This window comes from Anthonomus grandis, chromosome 7, assembly GCF_022605725.1.
Source record: "Anthonomus grandis grandis chromosome 7, icAntGran1.3, whole genome shotgun sequence".
NCBI classification, from domain to species: domain Eukaryota; kingdom Metazoa; phylum Arthropoda; class Insecta; order Coleoptera; family Curculionidae; genus Anthonomus; species Anthonomus grandis.
In genome coordinates, this window is record NC_065552.1 from 15,372,907 (window position 1) to 15,394,005 (window position 21,099).

At 30.8% G+C, this 21,099-nt stretch overlaps 1 protein-coding gene across 4 annotated transcripts in view; it reads right to left on the bottom strand.

Annotated features, from left to right (window-relative positions):
* The window catches only part of LOC126738159 (kinesin-like protein CG14535), an 871,125-nt gene that overhangs the window by 196,004 nt on the left and 654,022 nt on the right, over nt 1-21,099 (bottom strand). For all 4 annotated transcript variants that reach the window (XM_050443347.1, XM_050443348.1, XM_050443349.1 and 1 more), the window contains one exon: nt 18,766-18,934. In XM_050443347.1, the coding sequence (XP_050299304.1) occupies nt 18,766-18,934 (169 nt within the window). The remainder of the gene's footprint in view (nt 1-18,765; nt 18,935-21,099) is intronic.

Below are 21,099 nucleotides of genomic sequence, written 5' to 3' on the forward strand. Positions count from 1 at the left end.
TAATTTGGACGATAGCGAAGTCTTTGTCGCCTGGGCCTGACGATGGAAAGAAAATCGGACGCGACATGAACGGCTGAATAATTTTAGGCAGCATTAAGATATTCTTAAATAAAATAATAAATGATAATGCAGTTAAAAAATATTAAATAAATACTTACATAATTATATTTTACTGTAAAATTTTGCCTAGGATAAATTCATTATACGGGTTTAGTAGATCAACAATTTTCGAAATAATTTCTTCAAATATATCTAACGATAAATTAAAATATATGTTTTGACAAATGGTAAGAGTTAAGACAAAAATATACAAATATTATGATAATTTATAACAATATAATTTTCACTTAAAACATTAATTTAGATTTTGAAAGGTATTTTGAATGGGTTAAAGATCAATTTACTTGTTTCTATTCTATATACACTAATCCAATTTAGAATATTACCATTTAGATTAAATCAGATGTACTAAATTTTAAGACATAAAATAATTTTAAGTATTAAATTTATGCATCCAGATAGCACTTGAATAGAGAGAGCTTAGTGGTTGTCGGTCTTAAAAAAGTCCCCTAAAATAGTATTTTTTGGAGTTGTTTTTTTAACAAGTGATACCTTTACAGATGAACAGTGAACAGGTAAACTTTTTTTTTAAATGTTGTGTATAGTGCTTATGATAGTTTCCTTATTTACTAATGTATTATTTACTATGTAATGAGACACTGTATTATTTCAACTCAATAATACACTCAAATAGCAGATCAACAGCAGTGAAATAAAAAAATTTGATAAAATCTCGCCAAAAATCCAGACTGAACTTGTGCGGTTCTCAACTGATGATGATAGTTTATCGGTACTTAAAGGACAAAAATATGTTAGGAAACACCGGTGTTTACATTAAAGAGGCATCACGGCTTGTATTATTGGACCGAACAATTAATCAGTTTACAAATAAATTTGCGTGGTTATCTAAAGAAAAAAATTATGTCAAAATAAGTGACGCTTCTGCGGATAAAGATACTTTAACAAACATAATAGGCTTACTCGAGTTTTTTTACTTAACTTTACGACAAACAAGTTCTGTTTATTTTTTATATCCTTAAGCCCCTGCTGGCTCATTTTAATAACTTTAAAAATGATTATTGTAATAGTAGCTGTAGCCTTATTACAGTAACTGAGAGTTGGTTTAGTCATAATATTGATAGCAGTGCTATAACGTAGATGATTAACTATTGATAAGAAATGATAACCAAGGTCTTAGAGGTGGTCGAATTATTGCCTATGGTTTATCTTATGAAGTTCTATGGTTAAAAGTTATTACTAATAAAGTAACACATATTTTTGGTATATTATATGGGCTTCCTATTTAATATTAAGAGTTTTTTTTTAACATTAGAGGAAAAGCGAATTGGCCTCTTTACTACTTTTAGTAATATAACATGTTTCGTTCGTTTTCATATTGATATATTTAAACAAAATAACAACCAAGCAACTTATTTTATTATGTAAAATTTTTTGTTTAAAACAGATTATAACTGAGCCTACTCGTATTATTGTTATACACTTGTTCGGCAAAGATCTTATTTTCACAAATCATGTTAGGTATTTTTTACATCAGACATAAGAAACTTTTTTGAACATTTTCTAATTAAAATTAATAATAGACTAAAAAGTCTTTTTTGTGAATTTAGTGTCACGAAATCTGTTGTGCGATCGCAAAGTGTATTTTAGGGACTCTTAAAAAATATAAATCTAAACAGCTGCCAAGGGGATGGAACAGTCTCCATTTTATTTGATATATGGAATCGAATCCATTGATGATCAGGTACATTTTGTAAACAATAGCTTAATTAGATTATTCGCTAACCATGCTTCTATTTAAATAATCGTTGTTTGAAAAAAGAAAGATTCTCGGTGGCTAACAGATAATATTAGATTTTCAGAGAAACTAAGAAATGAGGCATCAAGGGATTTTAAAAGAACTAAATTGCCCGCTAAATGGATACTATAAGTAACTTAGATAATATAGCACAACAGCCATTAGAGCGGAAAAAACCTTAAAAAAAATTAATTTGAAAATTGTTCATATAAGAATAAGTAAGCAATAAGCCATGAAGTAAGCAAAATATTGCTATCAAAGCAGAAGCAAATTCCTAATTCTGTTGCAAATATCAACAATTTCAATTCGTATTTCCTAAACGGCACTAAAGCGACGAATATCGTTAATTGTGATAAATAAATTAAGTTTTATGATCAGAATGAATTACCAATCTTACCTAAATTTTTTTTTCATACGGTTGATTGTTATGTTGTTTCTACAATTTATTACATATTAAGCCTAAAATATTTGGGATGGTTAATCTAAATGGTGCGTTCTACATAGGTAATGAATGTATAAACAGAAACTAATTTTTCAGATACTGAAAAGCAGTATTTCTGTTGCCATTGCTGAAAGTGCATAGTCCAACAGCAATGATATTTTATCACCTTAACAATCTGGACTCAGCACAAAGTATAGTTACATTTCGGCAATGACAGATGTTAGTGATGAGGTAATACGGGCTCGGAATAATGGTATTTTTGGCCTATACCAAAGTTTTTGATTTCGTTAGCTACTCAAATTTAAAGTCACTATTCCATTATATTGGCTTTTTAGTGCTACTATTTAGTCGCGTCTTATATAAGTAATCGCATTCAGTGTGATAAAATAGAATACGAGATATCTGCTTCCTTAGAAGTTAAAAATGGTGTGCCTAAATAAATATACATATAAATAAAACAAACATTAGTTTGGGGGGGGGGGGGGGGGGGGCAAGAATTGTAAGAAGTGCAAGAATTTGGGTCTTGTATTGTAGAATTTCTTTAAAAATCGTATATTGCTTTAAAATTAATATATGTATTTGCACAGGCACAGTTTAAATGAAGATAATAAAAAGCTTTTATGTCATTTGTTGGTGCTTTAACAATCTAACCAAGGTGATGTGGTTTTAGGGCTTGTGATGATGATTGTTGATTATCAGGTCAGAGGTAGACTGCAAAATCTACAAAACTCTTGTACTTGACTGATATTTGGCATTCGCAGGCGAAACGGCGTTTCCTATACACTTCGTCTTGAACATTTTTTTAATCAAATTTTAAAATATGGTAATCCGCCTTATCTTTATCAGAGAATATATCTTAGATATTTTCTATAGTAGTCATAGAGGACTATTTAAATTTAAGAAGAAATACTATTTATATTCCGAGACATAAAATACAGTTATTGTAACGATCATTTAATTAAAATTTTGCATATCCAGTGCATCCCAAAAGTTATGTCTAAATTCATTTAAAATTCAGGGGTGTGTTCAAAAAAAAAGGCTTGGACCCATCGATTTTTATTTCAAGTTGCGCATTTTTGTACGTGAAGTTTGTATATACAGGGTTGCTCAAAAATAAATTACGACCATCAGCTTCATTTTTTCAAATAAAAGCACCATTTTTTTATTTCATCTTTGAATTTCGCGTGAAATTCTACGTATGTTTCATGCATCATGTCCTATACCTAAAGTCAACAGTTACCGAAAAAAAGACGATTCATGTAACAAATAAAAAAAGAACAAACATTAAGTTAAATGTTCAAAATGGTTGCCATTCACGGCTTGACAATATCCAAGGCGATCAATAAACTCTCGTTGCACATTTTCAATCATATCCGGAGTTATGGCGCACACTTCTCTGCGAGTTCTCTCTTTCAAGTCGTCTAGATTATTTGATCTATTAACAAATACCTTCGACTTGAGGAATCCCCAGAAAAAAAAGTCCTTTGGTGTTAGGTCACCGAGACCTAGACTGGCGACCTAGCAGGCCATTCGGTGGGTCCTCTCCTTCCTATCCACCGATTGGGGAAGGTTTTATCCATAAATGTACGCACAGTGGCAGCATAGTGCGGAGGAGCGCCATCTTGCATGAAAATTAGTTCTTCGTCAGGATAGTCTGGGTCCAATGGATTTGGAAATAAAGCTAGTAATGCTGGAACTAATTTAAATTGGAGAAAATCGAGATAGACTGTCCCGTTAAAGTCTGTTCAAAGAAAAAGGGACCTATTATTCTTCCGCGCACTATTCCACACCACACATTTAGTTTTTGAGGGTACTGGGTGTTTACCTCCATCATCCAATGCGGATTTTCTATTGCCCAATATCGACAATTTTGTCTATTCACACTATCATTCAAATAAAACGTGGCTTCATCGGAAAAAATAATATTTGTTACTAAATTATTATTTAGATTGCACATGTTTTGTAAGCATTCACAAAACTCATTTTGCCTATCGAAATCGTCATCAAATAACTCTTGCACAGCAATAACTTTGTAGGGGTAATATTTGTGCTTTTTAACTATTCGGTGTACTATCGATTTCGCCATGTGTAAATTTGCCCCAATCTGCGACAGAGGAGTGCATGGATTTTCTTCCAAAGAAAGCAAAACGTCAAGTTGTTCATTTTCATCTCGAGCGGGACGACCAGAATTCGGCAGATCTCTAACATGACCGAATTCTCTAAATTTAGCCTCTATTTTACTCACCACCTTTTGACATATCGGAGAACGATCAGGATGGGTTCACGATCAGATTGGTCATTGAATAATTGAGCAGCTTGTCTTTGAGTACGTGTTCTATCACCAAACACAACCATGCACAGAATTTCTATTTTTTCTCCTTCCGTTAACTTTACCATTGTGAAAAGCGCAACTGTGCTCATTCACATCATACACTTCACACTTGACAATATCTGTTTGGCGTACAACTGTCCTACAGTTTCTATGAAAATACACGGTCACCAGCCAACAATAAAAAAACACGAATGAATCGAATTTTTGCTCTGTATAAAAATTCTCAGAGATTAGGTAACTCGTAAGGTGAACCAATAATAATGTTTGGTCGTCTTTTTTTCGATAACTGTTGACTTTATAGGACATGATGCATGAAACATACGTAGAATTCCACGCAAAATTCGAATATGAAATAAAAAAAGGTGCTTTCATTTCAAAAAATTAAGTTGATGGTCGTAATTTATTTTTGAGCAACGCTGTATATACAAACTTCACGTACAAAAATGCGCAACTTGAAATAAAAATCGACGGGTCCGAGTGTTTTTTTTTCGAACACACCCCTGAATTTTAAATAAATTTAGACATAACTTTTGGGATGCACGGTATATGAATCGACTAATAAATAATACTCCTCGTAAAAGAATAATTTTACGTTTAATAAATCAGGATATAAATTGTAACTTTTTTCCTGTAAATTAAAAAAAAAATATGTTTTTTTGAGCATATACTTATATTGTTTATTTTATAAACTGTAAGATTTGAAACTTTTTGAAATGATTGGATATATGTTGCATGCTTTAAAAAGGAAAACTATTTAAATAAATAGTCAATAAGCGTTAATAGTTATAATTTTTTTTAATGAAGTATAGGTCACAATGTCAAGACTAGAATCTGCCTTGGCAGAATTCTGAATTTGTCAATCTTTTATTTGCATCCTTTTAGTTACTAGGTTCTGATTAATTTTTGTAAACTTGTTTTGGCAAATAAGGAATATTTAGTATTATTATAAATACTGAATAAGCTCTGCCCACACACAGACTCTAAATAGAAGTACTGACCCTGGACTCCTTCTTGTTTTTGTTCTTTTTGCTAATCTATATTGATGATAAAAAAATTTTAACACTTTGTACATCATTTTGAAAAAAGGAGAGACATTAAATCCCGACCTAAACCAGAATCTTTCAAAACTTTATAGCGCTATATTTCAGAGCTCGTATCCCCGATCACTTCGTAAAGTTCGGGGCCGCGAACTTATCTATACGTGCACTCTTCAAACTACCCGAGAATTTACGAGGTATTATAAAAAGGCACAGGTGTCACAAAGAAAGCATATTTCACCCCCGAAAGCATTTTTCTCGTTGTTCTCGCCCAGCGGCACAGCGAAATTACGCCGTTGTCAACCCATGTGTCTCTTTATTATATCTCTACAGTAAAACAATTTTTCATTACCTTATTTAGCATATGCGTTGTTCAGAAATTTATGGAAAATTTTACGAGAAACTGTTATATGGAACGAGTGTTTCTTGTGCATTTTTCCCTAGAGGGAGTTAATAAAAATATTCGCAGATGGTGAAGTTCATGAGCGCGCAAAGTGTGTGTGTTTTTAAAGATTGTTTTTATTTTGGTTGAAATATTTTCTTATTATTTGCTTTTTTTTTGGTTTCATTCTAATATTTTCACATAAATCAGAAAATAAAATATTTAAATTAGTGGTAGTCTACAAACTATTATTATTTTGAACATTATGAATATATTTATAGACGCTAATAAAGAATCATACAAGTACCGCATCTAACATAATATAGGATTTCATAACTGCGCATAGTAAAAGCATGCTACTTCGAAAGCCAAGTAAAAATTTGAATCAAGTCACTTTAACCCTTTAACGATTGATTATCATCTTTCAAATAGTCATATAGGCATTGCCAGGCCAGTTTGTAAAATTCGGCAAATACTTTAGAGGTACACAAATTTCGTTCATTACCTAAATAAATATATATTTGAACCATTAGCCAAAATAAGTAATACATGTAAAATCGCAAAGTAAAATATTATTTTTTGAGGTTTATATAGTATGTAACCAATATTCAAACATATGATTAAAACTTTATATTCATCTCAATATCTTTTACCAGGGGTAGGAGCTCCAAAAACTTTATCTGTCAGTCGGGTCTTCGTGCTACTTGTCTGTAATCAAAACAGCCCCATCCAAAAATCGTCTCTCGACTACGCTCGACGCCTCCCAAATAGGAATCATCCATCCCTCGAAATTTTGCGGCCGTATGATAATTGGACCTGATTGGGGTTACCTCTGAGGTCTCACAGGATGCGTTCCTGTGTATGCGAGGGGAGTTTTTGAATAGTTAAAATGGTTGTATGAAATGATCCACTATTTAAGCGCGTCATCAAATCGAATATAGCTTAAGAAGAATAAACTATACCTAGAAAAAATCTACAAGTTGCAATTATTATTTACTTTTCCATAAAATATTGGAACTATGTTTAGATATCAATAGGGGAATATTTTCTAGGTAAAGTATTAATAAGTAGCTATGATGTATTAGCGGATTTTGTGTGAGTACATTTTCTGTGTGAAAAGATACTTCCTTAAAAAAGCTTATTTATACGACCAAATGAAATATTCATATTAATTAATGAGTCATCTGTTTTCCTTCATGGACATCAAAATCCAAATATTGGAATTAAAATGCAGTACCCTCAAACGAATGGAAATTATAAGAAGATATTTAAGAACAAGACAACTTAAATGAAGAGAAATATCCCATTTTTTTGAGACAGCAAATTATTCTTAAGTTAAAAAAAATATCCCTGATAATTAAATAGCAATTTGAATGACATTTGGGACTAGCAAGATGATGGTCCTGCTCATAATGTAATCATGGTTGGAAAATTCTTAAAGCTACCTTCAATGATCGCTTTATCAACACAAATAGAAAATTTAAATGGCTTATTAAATCTCCAAATGTTTTTTTTTTAGAATATATAACCGACAAAGTTTAGGGCACATGAACGTGTCCTATTTTAAATGAACTCAGAAATTTATTGAGGTCACTTTCGGAAGTTCTAGTTTGCCTTGTTCAGGATTGTCTTCTAGTTTATTCTTATTTGTGGGTAGTGTATACGTTAACTAATTAAAGTGTTAATAGTGTATAGAACTTTTCAATAAATAATAAATAATTTTTAAACTTATGCCTAGCCGCCTAATTCCTATACTAAAACTCCCCATAGCTGTAAGCAACTTGCCAAGTTGTACGCAGAGTGATTGATAGGGGTCTTTCAAATTAGGATTCCATTTACTGTCATATTGAATTAGACGCGAAAATAAATACCACAGGGACCGGGATATTTCTATTCCAACAAATCTGTTTAACTTGCTTGATGAAGGATAATAATATTGGGGGTTATAAATTTTAATTTTATATTGATTGAGACTTTGTGAAGTTTTAGAGCCGGGGGGCTTTAAAATTAGTTGAGATAAGAAATTAATAATTTTAAAATTAAACTGATTTTTCATTTAGTAACTAATAAAATAATTAAAAAGTTTCAAACTGGACTAAAGCAGTTCTTGCTCAATGATCCTACCCTTTTTCTGAAGTATATTTGTCTAAAGTTTTTTTCTAATGTTGAAGTCGCTTCTTTTTCCACTATCTCTCGGCTCACTTTTAATGTATTTTTATTGTATGTACTTATTATTATTGTACTAGTATCATTGTATTTTTTTCCTTATGATTTTTATATCTAATCAGTACAATATGTATAATTTTTCTAGTATTTTAAGCGGTCATGGCATGTAAGTCGCAACAGTTGTTGGTACATTGCCTGTACCTTTCGGGGTTAGGCAATACTCCTTCCTCTGCCACTGGTTTAAAACCAATCCTAATAAATTATAAATTTAGTGTGTATATTTTGTGTAGAATAAGTTTAATTAGATTTAGTAGTAATGTTATATATTAATTCTTATATAATATAATTATATAATAATTAGTTAGTAAACTATTGAATCATATTTAAGGAAAAAAAGTAAAGTAAAAATTTGCCGATGACTACCTTTAAAAGTGCTCTTTTGGTATTTGCATTAGATATGTACTAATATTAAAAACTAAAAAGTTGCTTTATATTTTAGTCACCTTTCTAATTCTTTTTATGTTTTTAAAAGAAAATTAAACACAAAATTAATTTATGTTATATTTGTATGTAAGAATAAATTGAATATATCAATTATACTTTTACTTACATACTACTTTATTGAACTGTTCTTATATTTTTTGCTTTTTTTAGATTATATTATTAATACAAAGTCATTCGATAATTCCATGCATATTTTGGTATATTTTTATGTATGCATATATATTAAAATACTAAAATAATTAATATACTCGTACCAATTATATAGTATTTAACATATACACATACAGTGAAACCTCCCGATACGGACACCTCCAATAGACGGACAACTCTCTTGAGCGGACATTTTTTTTGGTCCCATTGAAAATACACTAAATTCCCATATGCTTTAATGGACACTCTCTCGGGCGGACGCGGACACCTAAAAGTGGTCCGAAGAACCGCTAAACCTTCTCTTGAGCGGACACAGAAAAAATTTAAACACGCAATCGGGGGTTGCATTGGCGCCAGAGCCTGGGTTTTCCCCGATACGACGGTACTCCTCGCATGGCGCCGGTTTGTCGGGATGCTTTTGTGTTTTGACTGTTTTGTTAATGCATTTGGCTTTAGTTTATTGTCGTATCTTCTAGCGTTATTAGCGTAACAACCGATATGTCGTCGAAACGTAAAGTGCTAACTCTTAAAGAAGAAGTGGACGTAATTGAGATTTTTACTAAAGACAAACTAAGCGTACGCGACTTAGCAAAACGGTTTGGAATAGGAAAAACACAGGCAGTTGAGATTATTAAAAATAAGGATGTTTTATTAAGTAAGTTCCACTCAAATATAAATGTGAATGAAAAAAGAAGCTTCCTAAGAGAAGAGGGCAGAAATATTGACAGACAGTGCTATGAGCGGTTCATTAGAGCTCGAAGCAAAAACATTCCATTATCAGGTAACATACTTCAATTATTACACATATTACTGTGTATTTTACATGTGCCTATTATCTTTTTAGGTACAATTGTTAAAATGAAAGCCAAAAAAATCGCTGGTGGTTTGGGGTATAGAACTTTTAGTGCATCAGAAGGTTGGCTGCAAAAGTTTCATACCCGGCGCAACATTGCTTTTAGAACTATCAGTGGGGAGGTCGCAAGTGTGAACTCTGCCGATGTCATGACATTTTGGGAGAAAGTACCATCTATAATTAAGAACTATGCTCCCAAAAATTTATAATGCTGATGAGACTGGGCTATTTTTCCGAGCAGTGCCAAACAGGTCCCTACATTTGAAGCGAGAAAGATGTATTGGAGGTAAATTTTCAAAAGAGAGACTGACTATACTTTTTTGTGTAAATATGGAGGGACAAAAAGAAAAATCTTTAGTGATCGGAAAAACGGCGAAACCTAGAGCATTTAAACATATTAATGTGAAAGAATTGCCAGTTACTTATAGGTAGAATAAAAAAGCTTGGATGACCGGTGAACTAATGGCCGAATGGTTAAATCAATTTGATAAAAAGATGATGCGTGAAAAACGAGAAATTTTATTATTTCTCGACAATGCATGTTGTCACCCAAAGGATATAAGATTGAAAAATATTAAATTGATTTTTTTGCCTCCAAACTAAACTTCTATTATACAGCCTTTAGACTAGGGCATTATTAAGAGTTTTAAAACATTTTATAGGACAATCATTATTAAAAAACTTTTATTAGCCAAATATACTGCTGAATCAGCCCAAGAATTAGCCAGAAAAATACACGTCCTAAATGCAATTTACTTTATAAACATTGCATGGGACCAAGTGACAAAGAAAACGGTTCAAAATTGCTTTATTAAGGCTAGCATTACACACTCTAATAGTTCAGAAAATAAAGCAGAAAACCTGGAAATCTGGGAAAATGAAGATGATATTCCATTGTAACTTTTAGCTCAAATGTTGAGGAATAAGGATAATTTTGGAATGATAAACAATAATGATATCAACGAATTTTTTAATGTAGACAATGATTTAATATTGGAGCAAATTGATGACCTTCCTCTGGAGGTTTCGAATCAAGAGGAAGTAGTGGTATCATCCAATGAGTCAGAAGAAGAACACGTTGAGGAAGAAGAGGAATTGACTACCTATCAACAGGCTTTTAATATGACGCAACAGTTAAAACGCTTCACTCAGGCTAGGGGTGACCTATCTGCTCTAGATTTACTATCTAAGCTTGATCTTTATTTTCAAGATACTTTGCTCAACAAAAAAAATCGACAAACGTCTTTATTAGAATATTTTAAACATAAATAATGATCCTAATTTGTACATATGTTCCAAAATATTTACATATTATTTCTTACAAAAATCTTTATATATATGTATGTACTAGTTTAGTTTATTTTCGGTTTGTTATTTCATAAGTTTTTGTTTTGGTTTGTTTTTTAAGTTTTTTTTTGCATAATTATAATTATTTTGTAACTCTAATTATATACTTATTACCGATACTGTTTCGTAACATCATATTAAGGAAGAAACATCATCATAAACGAAGAAGGATAAGAACTTTTTTTTTAATAACTTATTTTAAGAAATCTATAATAATTATTTTAAAATATTTAATTTCCGTAAAAATGCTTTTTATTAAATAGCTACCTTTACTCTAATGAAGTACGTTAAAAAAAGAATAAAAAGTCCATAAATGGCAATATTGTTTATAATTTAAAGCATATTCTATTATTAATAAATATTTATCATGTAAATATTTATTGACGACGTCACTGATGAAGACTTCTTGTGTCGGTAGAATCAACAATGCGAGTGAGTGACGTTGCCTTTTTCTCAAATATACGAAATCTGCATTACTTACTTTGAATATTGACTTTTTTGTAGAGTATCTTCTTATATGTTATTAAAAAAATGCTTTATATTTTATTAAAGAGGAAAAGTAGTATTGGTTTGTGCCTGTCAAAATAAAAGACAATTTTTTTATGATATTAAGTTTTTTTTTGCCATTTCCACGTAAGCCTTTGGCATCATTGCATCAAAGATGTTTCAAGCAAATAAACTGCCCATATTTCCACGGCATTACTTATTCTAGACTTTTAATGTTCTTAGGGCTAGTATCATGGTAACGAATAAAAATGGCTATTATTATGTTTCAATTCTGTTGATAACATGTATATTTCAGTGCTCTTCTGAAAATAATTTTGTATATAATTTCAATTACCGGCGATCATTAATTTCCGAAAACTAAGGGTATATAATATATGATTAGTTAAATCAGTTAATATCTAAATTCATTAGTCAAAAGGTATACCCTTGAACAATAAATATGAAATATCAAGTGATAATTATTTTATTCATTTTGGCCATTATGAAATGATTCCTAATTTTATTTAAAAAAAATGTAATTTGAAAAATTTTTCCACAATACTTACCAAACATAGGTAAACCAAGTCAAACTATTTTTTCATGTCAAAATTTTTCTATAATAAATGCTTAAAATAAAATGCCTATCCACAAAAAAGAAAAGCTGTTAACCAAATAATTAAAAATATCAGTTTCTTTCGTATTAATGAAGGCTTATTTAACTTAAAACAGTAGGAAAATCATTACGTTTCATTACGTTTGAGTGAAAAAAGTTCTGAATAAAAATAATATGGTTTTATGCGGCAACAAAAGGGTCAAATTGACATTTTAAAAAGTAAAAACATGTATTTTTTATTTTAAATTTGAGAAAAAAAATATTTACATTTACACCTATTGGCAAGACAAACGCAGCACTTAATATTTTATATATAATTTCTTTAAAATTTTTGTAATGTATTAAAGACCAACTAAATAACTTGATTTTATTTGGATATTATTGAAATAACCAAAAAATTTATACCTTAGGAAAAAGGACTGGATAGTAAAGATGTATTGGTCGACAAGATTATCTGAAGCTTAGGGGTGTTGGTGAGATGGGAGGAATATATGGCCACTCTATTGGCGTTCTATTTTTTATTTTTTAGAAAATTTAAATAACCTAAATTTGATAAAGTCTCATAAACACGTATAGCACAAAACAAATAATGAATATGCCTAAGTCTATGTTTGTCGTAGAGGGCCGCCTTCTAAACAAACCTGACGATGACGTAAAACACCTATGCCTCGATCACATTTGGATTGGGGGGCCAATCAGTTTAAAAGTTGGCTCGGCGCGAAACGGCCATGATTTTGCTGTTTAATCAGATAACCGCATTGGTTTAATCCAAATTATTGCCAATCCAATTTTATAATTTTTTTATTCAAATTGAATAAGATTGAATCTACAAAAAGGTTCATTTTTTTAGTTAATAGCATAGGTATATAAGATTTAAAAAATAATGTGTTTTTAGGGGGATCAATATGACAACTTTGCTTTAAAATTTTTAATAGATATGGTACGCTCCATACATTCCTTTTCCAAACACAAATAAAGTTGTCGAAGAATACAGGGTGTCCCAGCGAAAACGAAACAGAGGTATTTTTGGTATGAAAAAAAAAATTTTTTACAAAAATCTCGAACACGTCGATTTTAATTTCGAGGGGGACAACTTTTCCTTACCAAGGCACCCTCATACCAGTAACCCTCTTCGAGGGGGTGATATCACCCCTAAAATCTTAAATAGAAAGAGGGGTCGTGTGATACCTTATTTTAAAGGTCTTTTAATTCTGAATATAACTGCCAAATTTGAAGTGGCTAAAATTTTTTATCCGGATATGACAGCTTGTCAAAATTGTAGAAACAGCGAAAATGAAAAAGGTATTTTGAACTCTGTTTTGGATAATATTTTTAAAAGAATAAGGAAGTCCTAATTTCAAAGGAGTCACTTATTAATTAAGAGGCCACCCTAATACCTGGAACCCTTTACGAGGGGTTGAAAGCACCCATTAAATCTTAAATAGAAAAAGGGGTCGCGTCATTCCTTATTTTGAAGGCCTTTTTACTCTGAATTTAAATGGTGACTTCTGAGTGACTGATGGATATCTTGTGGATATAAAAATAGCAAGAAATACAATCTTTACTGCCAGTAAAAGTGGAGAGATAAGAAATACCTACCCTTTTCCTTTTGTGTCTTTTAAATAAAACAAGTTTATTTAAATTACGTCAATTTATTAAATGTTCAAATTGTGCCCCGCCTACTTCCATGCAGGAATACAGGTTTTGCTCAAAACGATGCCTGACGTTTTGTAGAATTTCAGGTGTTATCATCTGACACTCATTTATAATTCTCTGGCGTAAGTCTTCTAGGGTGTCTGGTTGGGTAGCGTAAACTTTTGTTTTTAAATGCCCCCATAAAAAAAATCTAATGGGGTTAAATCGGGTGACTTAGCTGGTCATTCCATAAAAGGTCCTCTCCTTCCAATCCAACGATCAGGAAATATCTCATCAAGATATTGCTTCACACCAGCAGTATAATGTGGAGGCGCTCCGTCTTGTTGGAAAACGACTTGATCATCATCAGAATGATTTCCGCCTTCCATTATTTCTACTATTCTTGGATATACGGCATTTTCCAAGAGATCTCAGTACGTTTCTCCATTCAAATTTCCGGGCAGAAAAAAAGGACCAACAATGGAGCCGCCCAAGATTCCCGCCCAAACATTTAACTTTTCAGGGAACTGGGTATGAACTTCACGAAACTGGCCCGGATTTGCATTTGACCAGTAGCGGTAGTTATGACGATTTACGTTGCCATTAAGAAAAAAAGTACATTCATCTGAAAAGCAAATGTTGTAAATAAGACGCGAATTAACAGTTATCATATCACTAATCGATTCACAAAATTGCACTCGTCTGTCAAGATCGTCCTCATTCAGTTCTTGCACCAGATGAATTTTGTAAGCATGGAATTTATTATGCTTAAGTATCCTATGAACACTACTTTTGCTTACTCCTGTACTCGTCGCCAATTTTCTGACACTTATTCCTGGCTCGGCATGAAGTTGACCTAGGACAGTTATTTGCATTGCTTCATTGACAACAACAGCATTTTGAACCTCACGCTTTTTATTTAAGACACTGCCAGATTCCCTAAATTTAGCAACTATTTCTAGAACGTATTTTTTGTTGACTCGTTTGTCTGGATGAAGGTCATTAAATTCTTGTACCGTTCTATTGGCACAATTGTTATGCCGAAAGAAAAACTCTATCATCTCAACCCTCTCTGCAGTAGAATAAACCATTGCTACTAGTGTTTCAATACGTAAAAGACTGGGTAATAATTTAAAACTATTTAAATAAATGCTGCTTTATGAAAAAAGTAACAGTAATATTTAGCAAGCTAAATAAATTCGTCAGATACTTGTGTTTGCATTTTATTTGGTATTTTGTTTTTATTTATGATATGCTGATAAGGTGTAATAACAATACTAATAAATTTTTAATCATGTTTTAATGATCCAATAAAAAAAATTGTAAGAAAGGGTTTCAGGCGGAAAGGTTTATTTAAAGCATTTTTTCCAGAATTTTATTTGGCTTTTATATCCAGAAGAAATCCATCAGTCACTCAGAAGTCACCATTTAAATTTAAAGTGAAAACGCTTTCAACATAAGGTATAACACGATCCCTCTTTCTGTTTAAGATTTAAGGGGTGCTTTCAACCCCTCGTAAAGGATTCCAGGTATTAGGTGGCCTCTTCATTAATAAGTGACCCCTTCGAAAATAGGATTTCCTTGTTCTTTTAAAAATATTATCCAAAATAGAGTCCATAAAACCTTTTTCATTTTCGCTGTTTCCGCAATTTTGACAAGCTGTTTTATCCAGAGAAATAATTTTAGCCACTTCAAATTTGGCAGTTATATTCAGAATTAAAAGATCTTTAAAATAAGGTATCATACGACCCCTCTTTCCATTTAGGATTTTAGGGGTGATTCCACCCCCTCGCAGGGGGTTGCTGGTATGAAGGTGCCTTAGTAAGGAAAAGTTGTCTCCCTCAAAAATTAAATCGACGTGTCCGAGATTTTTGAAAAAAAATTTTTTTTTCATACCGAAAATAGCTCTGTTTCGTTTTCCCTGGGACACCCTGTATATATTACACACAAAAAAATGGCTTATGAACTGAGTTTGTGCAGGGTAGTTTTGGAAGGAGGGGTAAGAAAAAAAATCGTATAATTACGATTTACTCTTAAAGTCAACATGGTATCCAGAAAAGTTCCATACAAAAATTGTAGAGAATACAAGGATCTGCAACTTTTGTAAAAGTCACATTTCAACATAACTTTAAAGAAAAACACAAAACTCCGATTTTTGAATTTTTAATTTTTGGAAAAATGTTTTGATTTCTTAATAACTTGGTACAAATATTTGTTTTAGTTTCCTATATAATCACGATTTGTTTCAAAATCAAATAGTGAAAATTTTTTGAAATATTCCGTTTTTTGGTACTCAATACAAAAGTAAAATAAGCACGATTGAAAGTTTTTTATGGATAGCCCATTCAAAATCTACCATATATAGACCATACGAGGCATAAGAGTATAACCTTCGTTAACTAATAATTGCAGTGGGCTAGGTACACGATTTGTAATCAATAATGAAATATAGATTCTTGTGTATTTTTTCCCGTAGAATTTAAAGGTGTAATCATTTTTCTTATTTTATTAAAATTTAAAGAAATAATTATCAATTATTCGAAATTTTATTGTTGTAAACCTAATTTTTTGGGTTTATTACATTTTTTAGCTGTTATCTTTTTACAGTAAGTATTTTTTTAATAGAATATTTTTGAAAATTTTAAATATTTAATTCAAGAAAGCTTGTGGTTATTTAGGATACTGTATCAAATATTTGTATCTAGTTTCACAAAGATCAAATTCTTTTTTTAAAAATTAAAAACTGAAAAATCGGTTTTCCGTATTTTTCATGGAAATTTTGAGAGCACATTCTAAAGTGACATTTATAAAAGTTGCAGATCTTTGTATTCTCTACAACTTTTGTACTTTAATCGATTTGACGTCAACTTTAAGTGTAAATCGTAAGTTTGCGATTTTTCCTCCTGTCCACCTTCCAAAGTCCCTGTACAAATAAATTTCATATGAATTTTTGTTTTGTGTTTAGTATATGGTCCTCTACTATTCCCAGTTGTTTTTTCTTAGATATGAATTTTTTTGTTACAAAAAATTATAATTATATAGTTGGTCTATTATTGTTCTAACAACTTACAGACAACTAAAACAATATGATCTAAGTAATTGCTAACAATACTCATTTAGTGATTTGAATTAAAAAAAAACTGGGATAAATAAGAAGTTTAATAAAATAAAAATTCCATAATTTTATCACTCAAACATTTAGCTGACCATAAGTTTTTATTGTTTTTAATAAATTTGAGAGATGTTTATTAAATTTTCGCTATATTCATTGAGTAGTTTAGAAGTCTTTACTACTTTACTACTTTGTTTAAGCTAAAAATGCCTGCTCTTAGTCTTGAAGCAGCGGATGTAATGATAAGCCCTTTAGCTGCTATATCAAATATATTATTAAAATTTTGCGAGATTTTGTTGTTTCTTTATTGATAATAATTTTATTATACTCATAACGTGCTAATTACTCAACAATACTTAAAAGATGTAGACATTTATAATATTGGTTATACTTGCCAATGTTCTTTCCGAGAATTACTCCTCAAGAAGGCAATCATCACTTGATTTTAGGCATGCAAAGAATAATACAGGCTGTACACGTGGAGGCAACCCTCAATATTAAAAATACCCCTCTGCAGTTTTTGCTACTAACACGTTTAATTTTTTTAATAATTTAAAACCTTTTTAGCAAACTACCGCAAGAATTACAAGCCCGCATCCAGAGCAATACCTAACAATATTTAAACAGTGTAGACATTTCTGTCTTGGAATGCACAGCGTTGAGTCAGATGCGAACTCAAATAAACACGTTGGGAATATCCTTAAATGTTTTACAATATGTCCTTTTAGAGGAATGGTACCTTATTCGTCAAGAAGACATTCGTCACTTGATTTTAGATATGGCTAAAAAGATGCAAGCAATCATTTGGGCAAGTAGAGGAAACACTAGATATTAAAAATGCCCTTCAGCAGTTTTTGCTAGTTTTCATTTTTCAAAAATTTAATGTTTCTTTAGCAAACTGCCAAATTGTGTGTTTTCGTAGTGTTGTAATAAAAGAGTTTTCTTAAAAAAAAATGGTTAACTGTTAGAAATTACTTAAAACATATTGTTTTGTTGATGTGAAGGTTCTTAGAATAATTTAACATTAAAAAAAACTTATATATAAAATGTTAAGTGCTCCGTTTTTCGTTCCAGTAAGTGTATCTCACACAAATTTTTATCTAATTAAAGTAGTATAGAAATGAAATTTTTTTTTAATTATTTAAATAAAATTAGTAGTCACTATAAAATTTAGAAATAATATACATTAAATTAGAGATATAGCGGGACGAAATCGCATATACATATGTTCTCTATCTAACTAAATTGTTTATTACAAGTTATACATTGATTCTTACATGCTTTTGGCAATTTTAATACCTAACTGGCTACTATGTGTGATCTATTTAAATATCACTTTTCTAAATTTATCAAATGTTTAACATATATGTTTTTTCCTGAATTTAAATCAACTTATAATTTTTTTACCATCAGATATGTAATAACGAGATAAAATTCTCTTCTTACATCTGTTTTCTTGTCATATTAATGGTAGAATGAAAAGAAGTTGACCTAAAAAATTATAAAAAATTCCAAGCTCGAAGTTAGAGCCCTCATGAATATCACCGAAAACATCAAAATACTGTTATCCGCTATTATTTTGCATAAAACGGGAAGCCGGGAAAACTTTTTAATTTTAATGTGTCCCGAATTTTAATGCCTGAATGCAAATTCACGATCAAAATTAAAACTTTTGGCCTCCAGCGTGCCATTAACAAAAAGACTTAATTTACCTCCGTTAAAATGAGCATGTGTCTTCATTTTTCGAGATGCGATCCGGGCACCTGAGAATTCATCTCATTAAAATATATTAAAATAATTTGAATATATAGAATATTTAGCCAAACTTACCTTTCCAACTCCCGAAACTTCTCTAACTCCAATTCTTCTGAGAAGCGCAGGTGGTACCGGAGGAGGGCATTTTTGCAATGCGCCACAAAACCCTCCTGGATCCGTTTCATCAGAATTGTATCGTTTTCTTCTATGGGGCGAGGAAGAAAGATTTAGTTTTTGAGCCGCTCTGTAATAAAAGAAAAAAATTATTATATATTAATTTTTTAAGACTGTTAACCCTTGATAAAATAATTTAATTGATATAATGAATAGTTATCATAAATTAAAATAAAGGCATGCATATAAGTTATGATTTGATAATGCATATTAATTTAAAAATGTGATTTAAATGACCATGTGTTTAGTAACAAAATGCAGTTAAATACATTTTGTTGGTCTATTAATATATGGTATAATATATATTGGCTTGGAAATTTTTAAGAATTATTGGCAACGTTAATTAAGGTTAAGAATATTTTTAACGATGGGGAGATTTAAAAGCCATTAGATTTAGGTATAGAATAAAATGCAATTACTATGGGGTGAGGAAGAAAGATTTAGTTTTTGAGCCGCTCTGTAATAAAAGAAAAAAAATATTATGTATTAATTATTTGAGATTGTTAACCCTTGATAAAATAATTTAATTGATATAATGAATGGTTATCATAAATTAAGATAAAGGCATGCATATAAGTTATGATTTAATAACGCATATTAATTTAAAAATGTGATTTAAATGACAATGTGTTTAGTAACAAAATGCAGTTAAATACATTTTGTTGGTCTATTAATATGTGTTATAATATATATTGGCTTGGAAATTTTTGAAAATTATTGGCAACGTTAATTAAGATTAAGAATATTTTTAACGATGGGGAGATTTAAAAGCCATTAGATTTAGGAATAGAATAAAATGCAATTACTAGATTTATGTTAAAACATGTTTTATTATACTATCTAATAGTCCTATGGTTCGAACCTTTGGTGAGACCCTTAAATCACGAGACAGCTTTACCAATAACTAAAACTGAATTTTACTCTCGACGCGTGTCTCAATAATGTTAGTAGCATCCGGAGAAGATTGAAACTAAACGGTGTAACCCCACTGACTTTTCAACTTTAATTCTCGGACATTATTTAATCAGTAAAAAAGACCCATCACTTCTTTCCCAAAAAGAGATGTGAGTCACATTTCAGAAAATTGTCTATATTATGGGAAAAAGTTGTGCAAATTAAACAATTATTTTGGAAAAGGTAGACTACAGATTATTTGAATCGACTGCAGAACAGACCTAAGTGGAGAGTCACTTGTGATAACATTAAAGTGAATGATTTGGTATTGTGGAAAGGTGAAAAAAAGTAAACTATTTACTCACTTAACTAAACTATTTAATCAAAACTATTTATTCAAAACTATTTACAAGTGTCCTTATATACTAAAGATGTAACTAATGGAGCCAAAAATACAATGAACGAATAACCTATAGCCCTATCAAGGTGGCTTCACGGTCAAACAGAACTTATATTTTAGGGTCGGTACTAAAATTAGCTTCATTAATGAGATGATTTTTTAAAAGTAGATCTTATGTTGCCAAAAAGGCTAAAGATTTTTGCTAATCAAAAATGGTTACATATACAGGGTGTCCGGAAATCTCTCGGATTCAGACTGAAAATAAAAAAATAATATGGAAATTTCATATGAAAAATTTTTCGTATAGACCCTAAAAATCAGATCAGATCAGATTTAGAGTATCAAGTTTGAAGTGAATATTAATAATAACCTGAAAAATATACCAATTTAGGTTAATAATCACTAATACATTAGCCAATTTTCTTCATTAAACAAAATAATAAAAAAGTTGGTGAGTTTGAAGGAGAACCCATGAAAAGAAAAACCAACTAACATCGTTAAAAATCAGTTTTCTTAGTCTTTTAATAAGAAAGAACTTAATGTTCTTAATATGGGTCTTAATTTTGCACCAATTTCAAAGTGTAAATAAAAACCTAAAGGAAATAATAGTAAGTGTTAAATCATTATACACTTCAGTATTTGCCAAAGTGTTTAAAAGGTTTTGCTAGAAAAACGATTCACAACCGAATTGCAATAAATTTTACCAAATCAAAAAATACATCAGGTTCTAATATTGTTAAACGGTAAGAGAAAAATATTGTTTCTATTTAAAAGCGTGCAAGCGAAACAAGGTTCTTGTTTAAGATAAAACAGAATATTTTAAGCGAGTTGATGATTTTATTGAAAATGGCCCATATAAAGGGTGTTTGTTAAATTTTCAAATAAATTTTTTAAACGATTTTCCTATGATGAGAGCCCTGCGTATGGTGGACACATGGTGC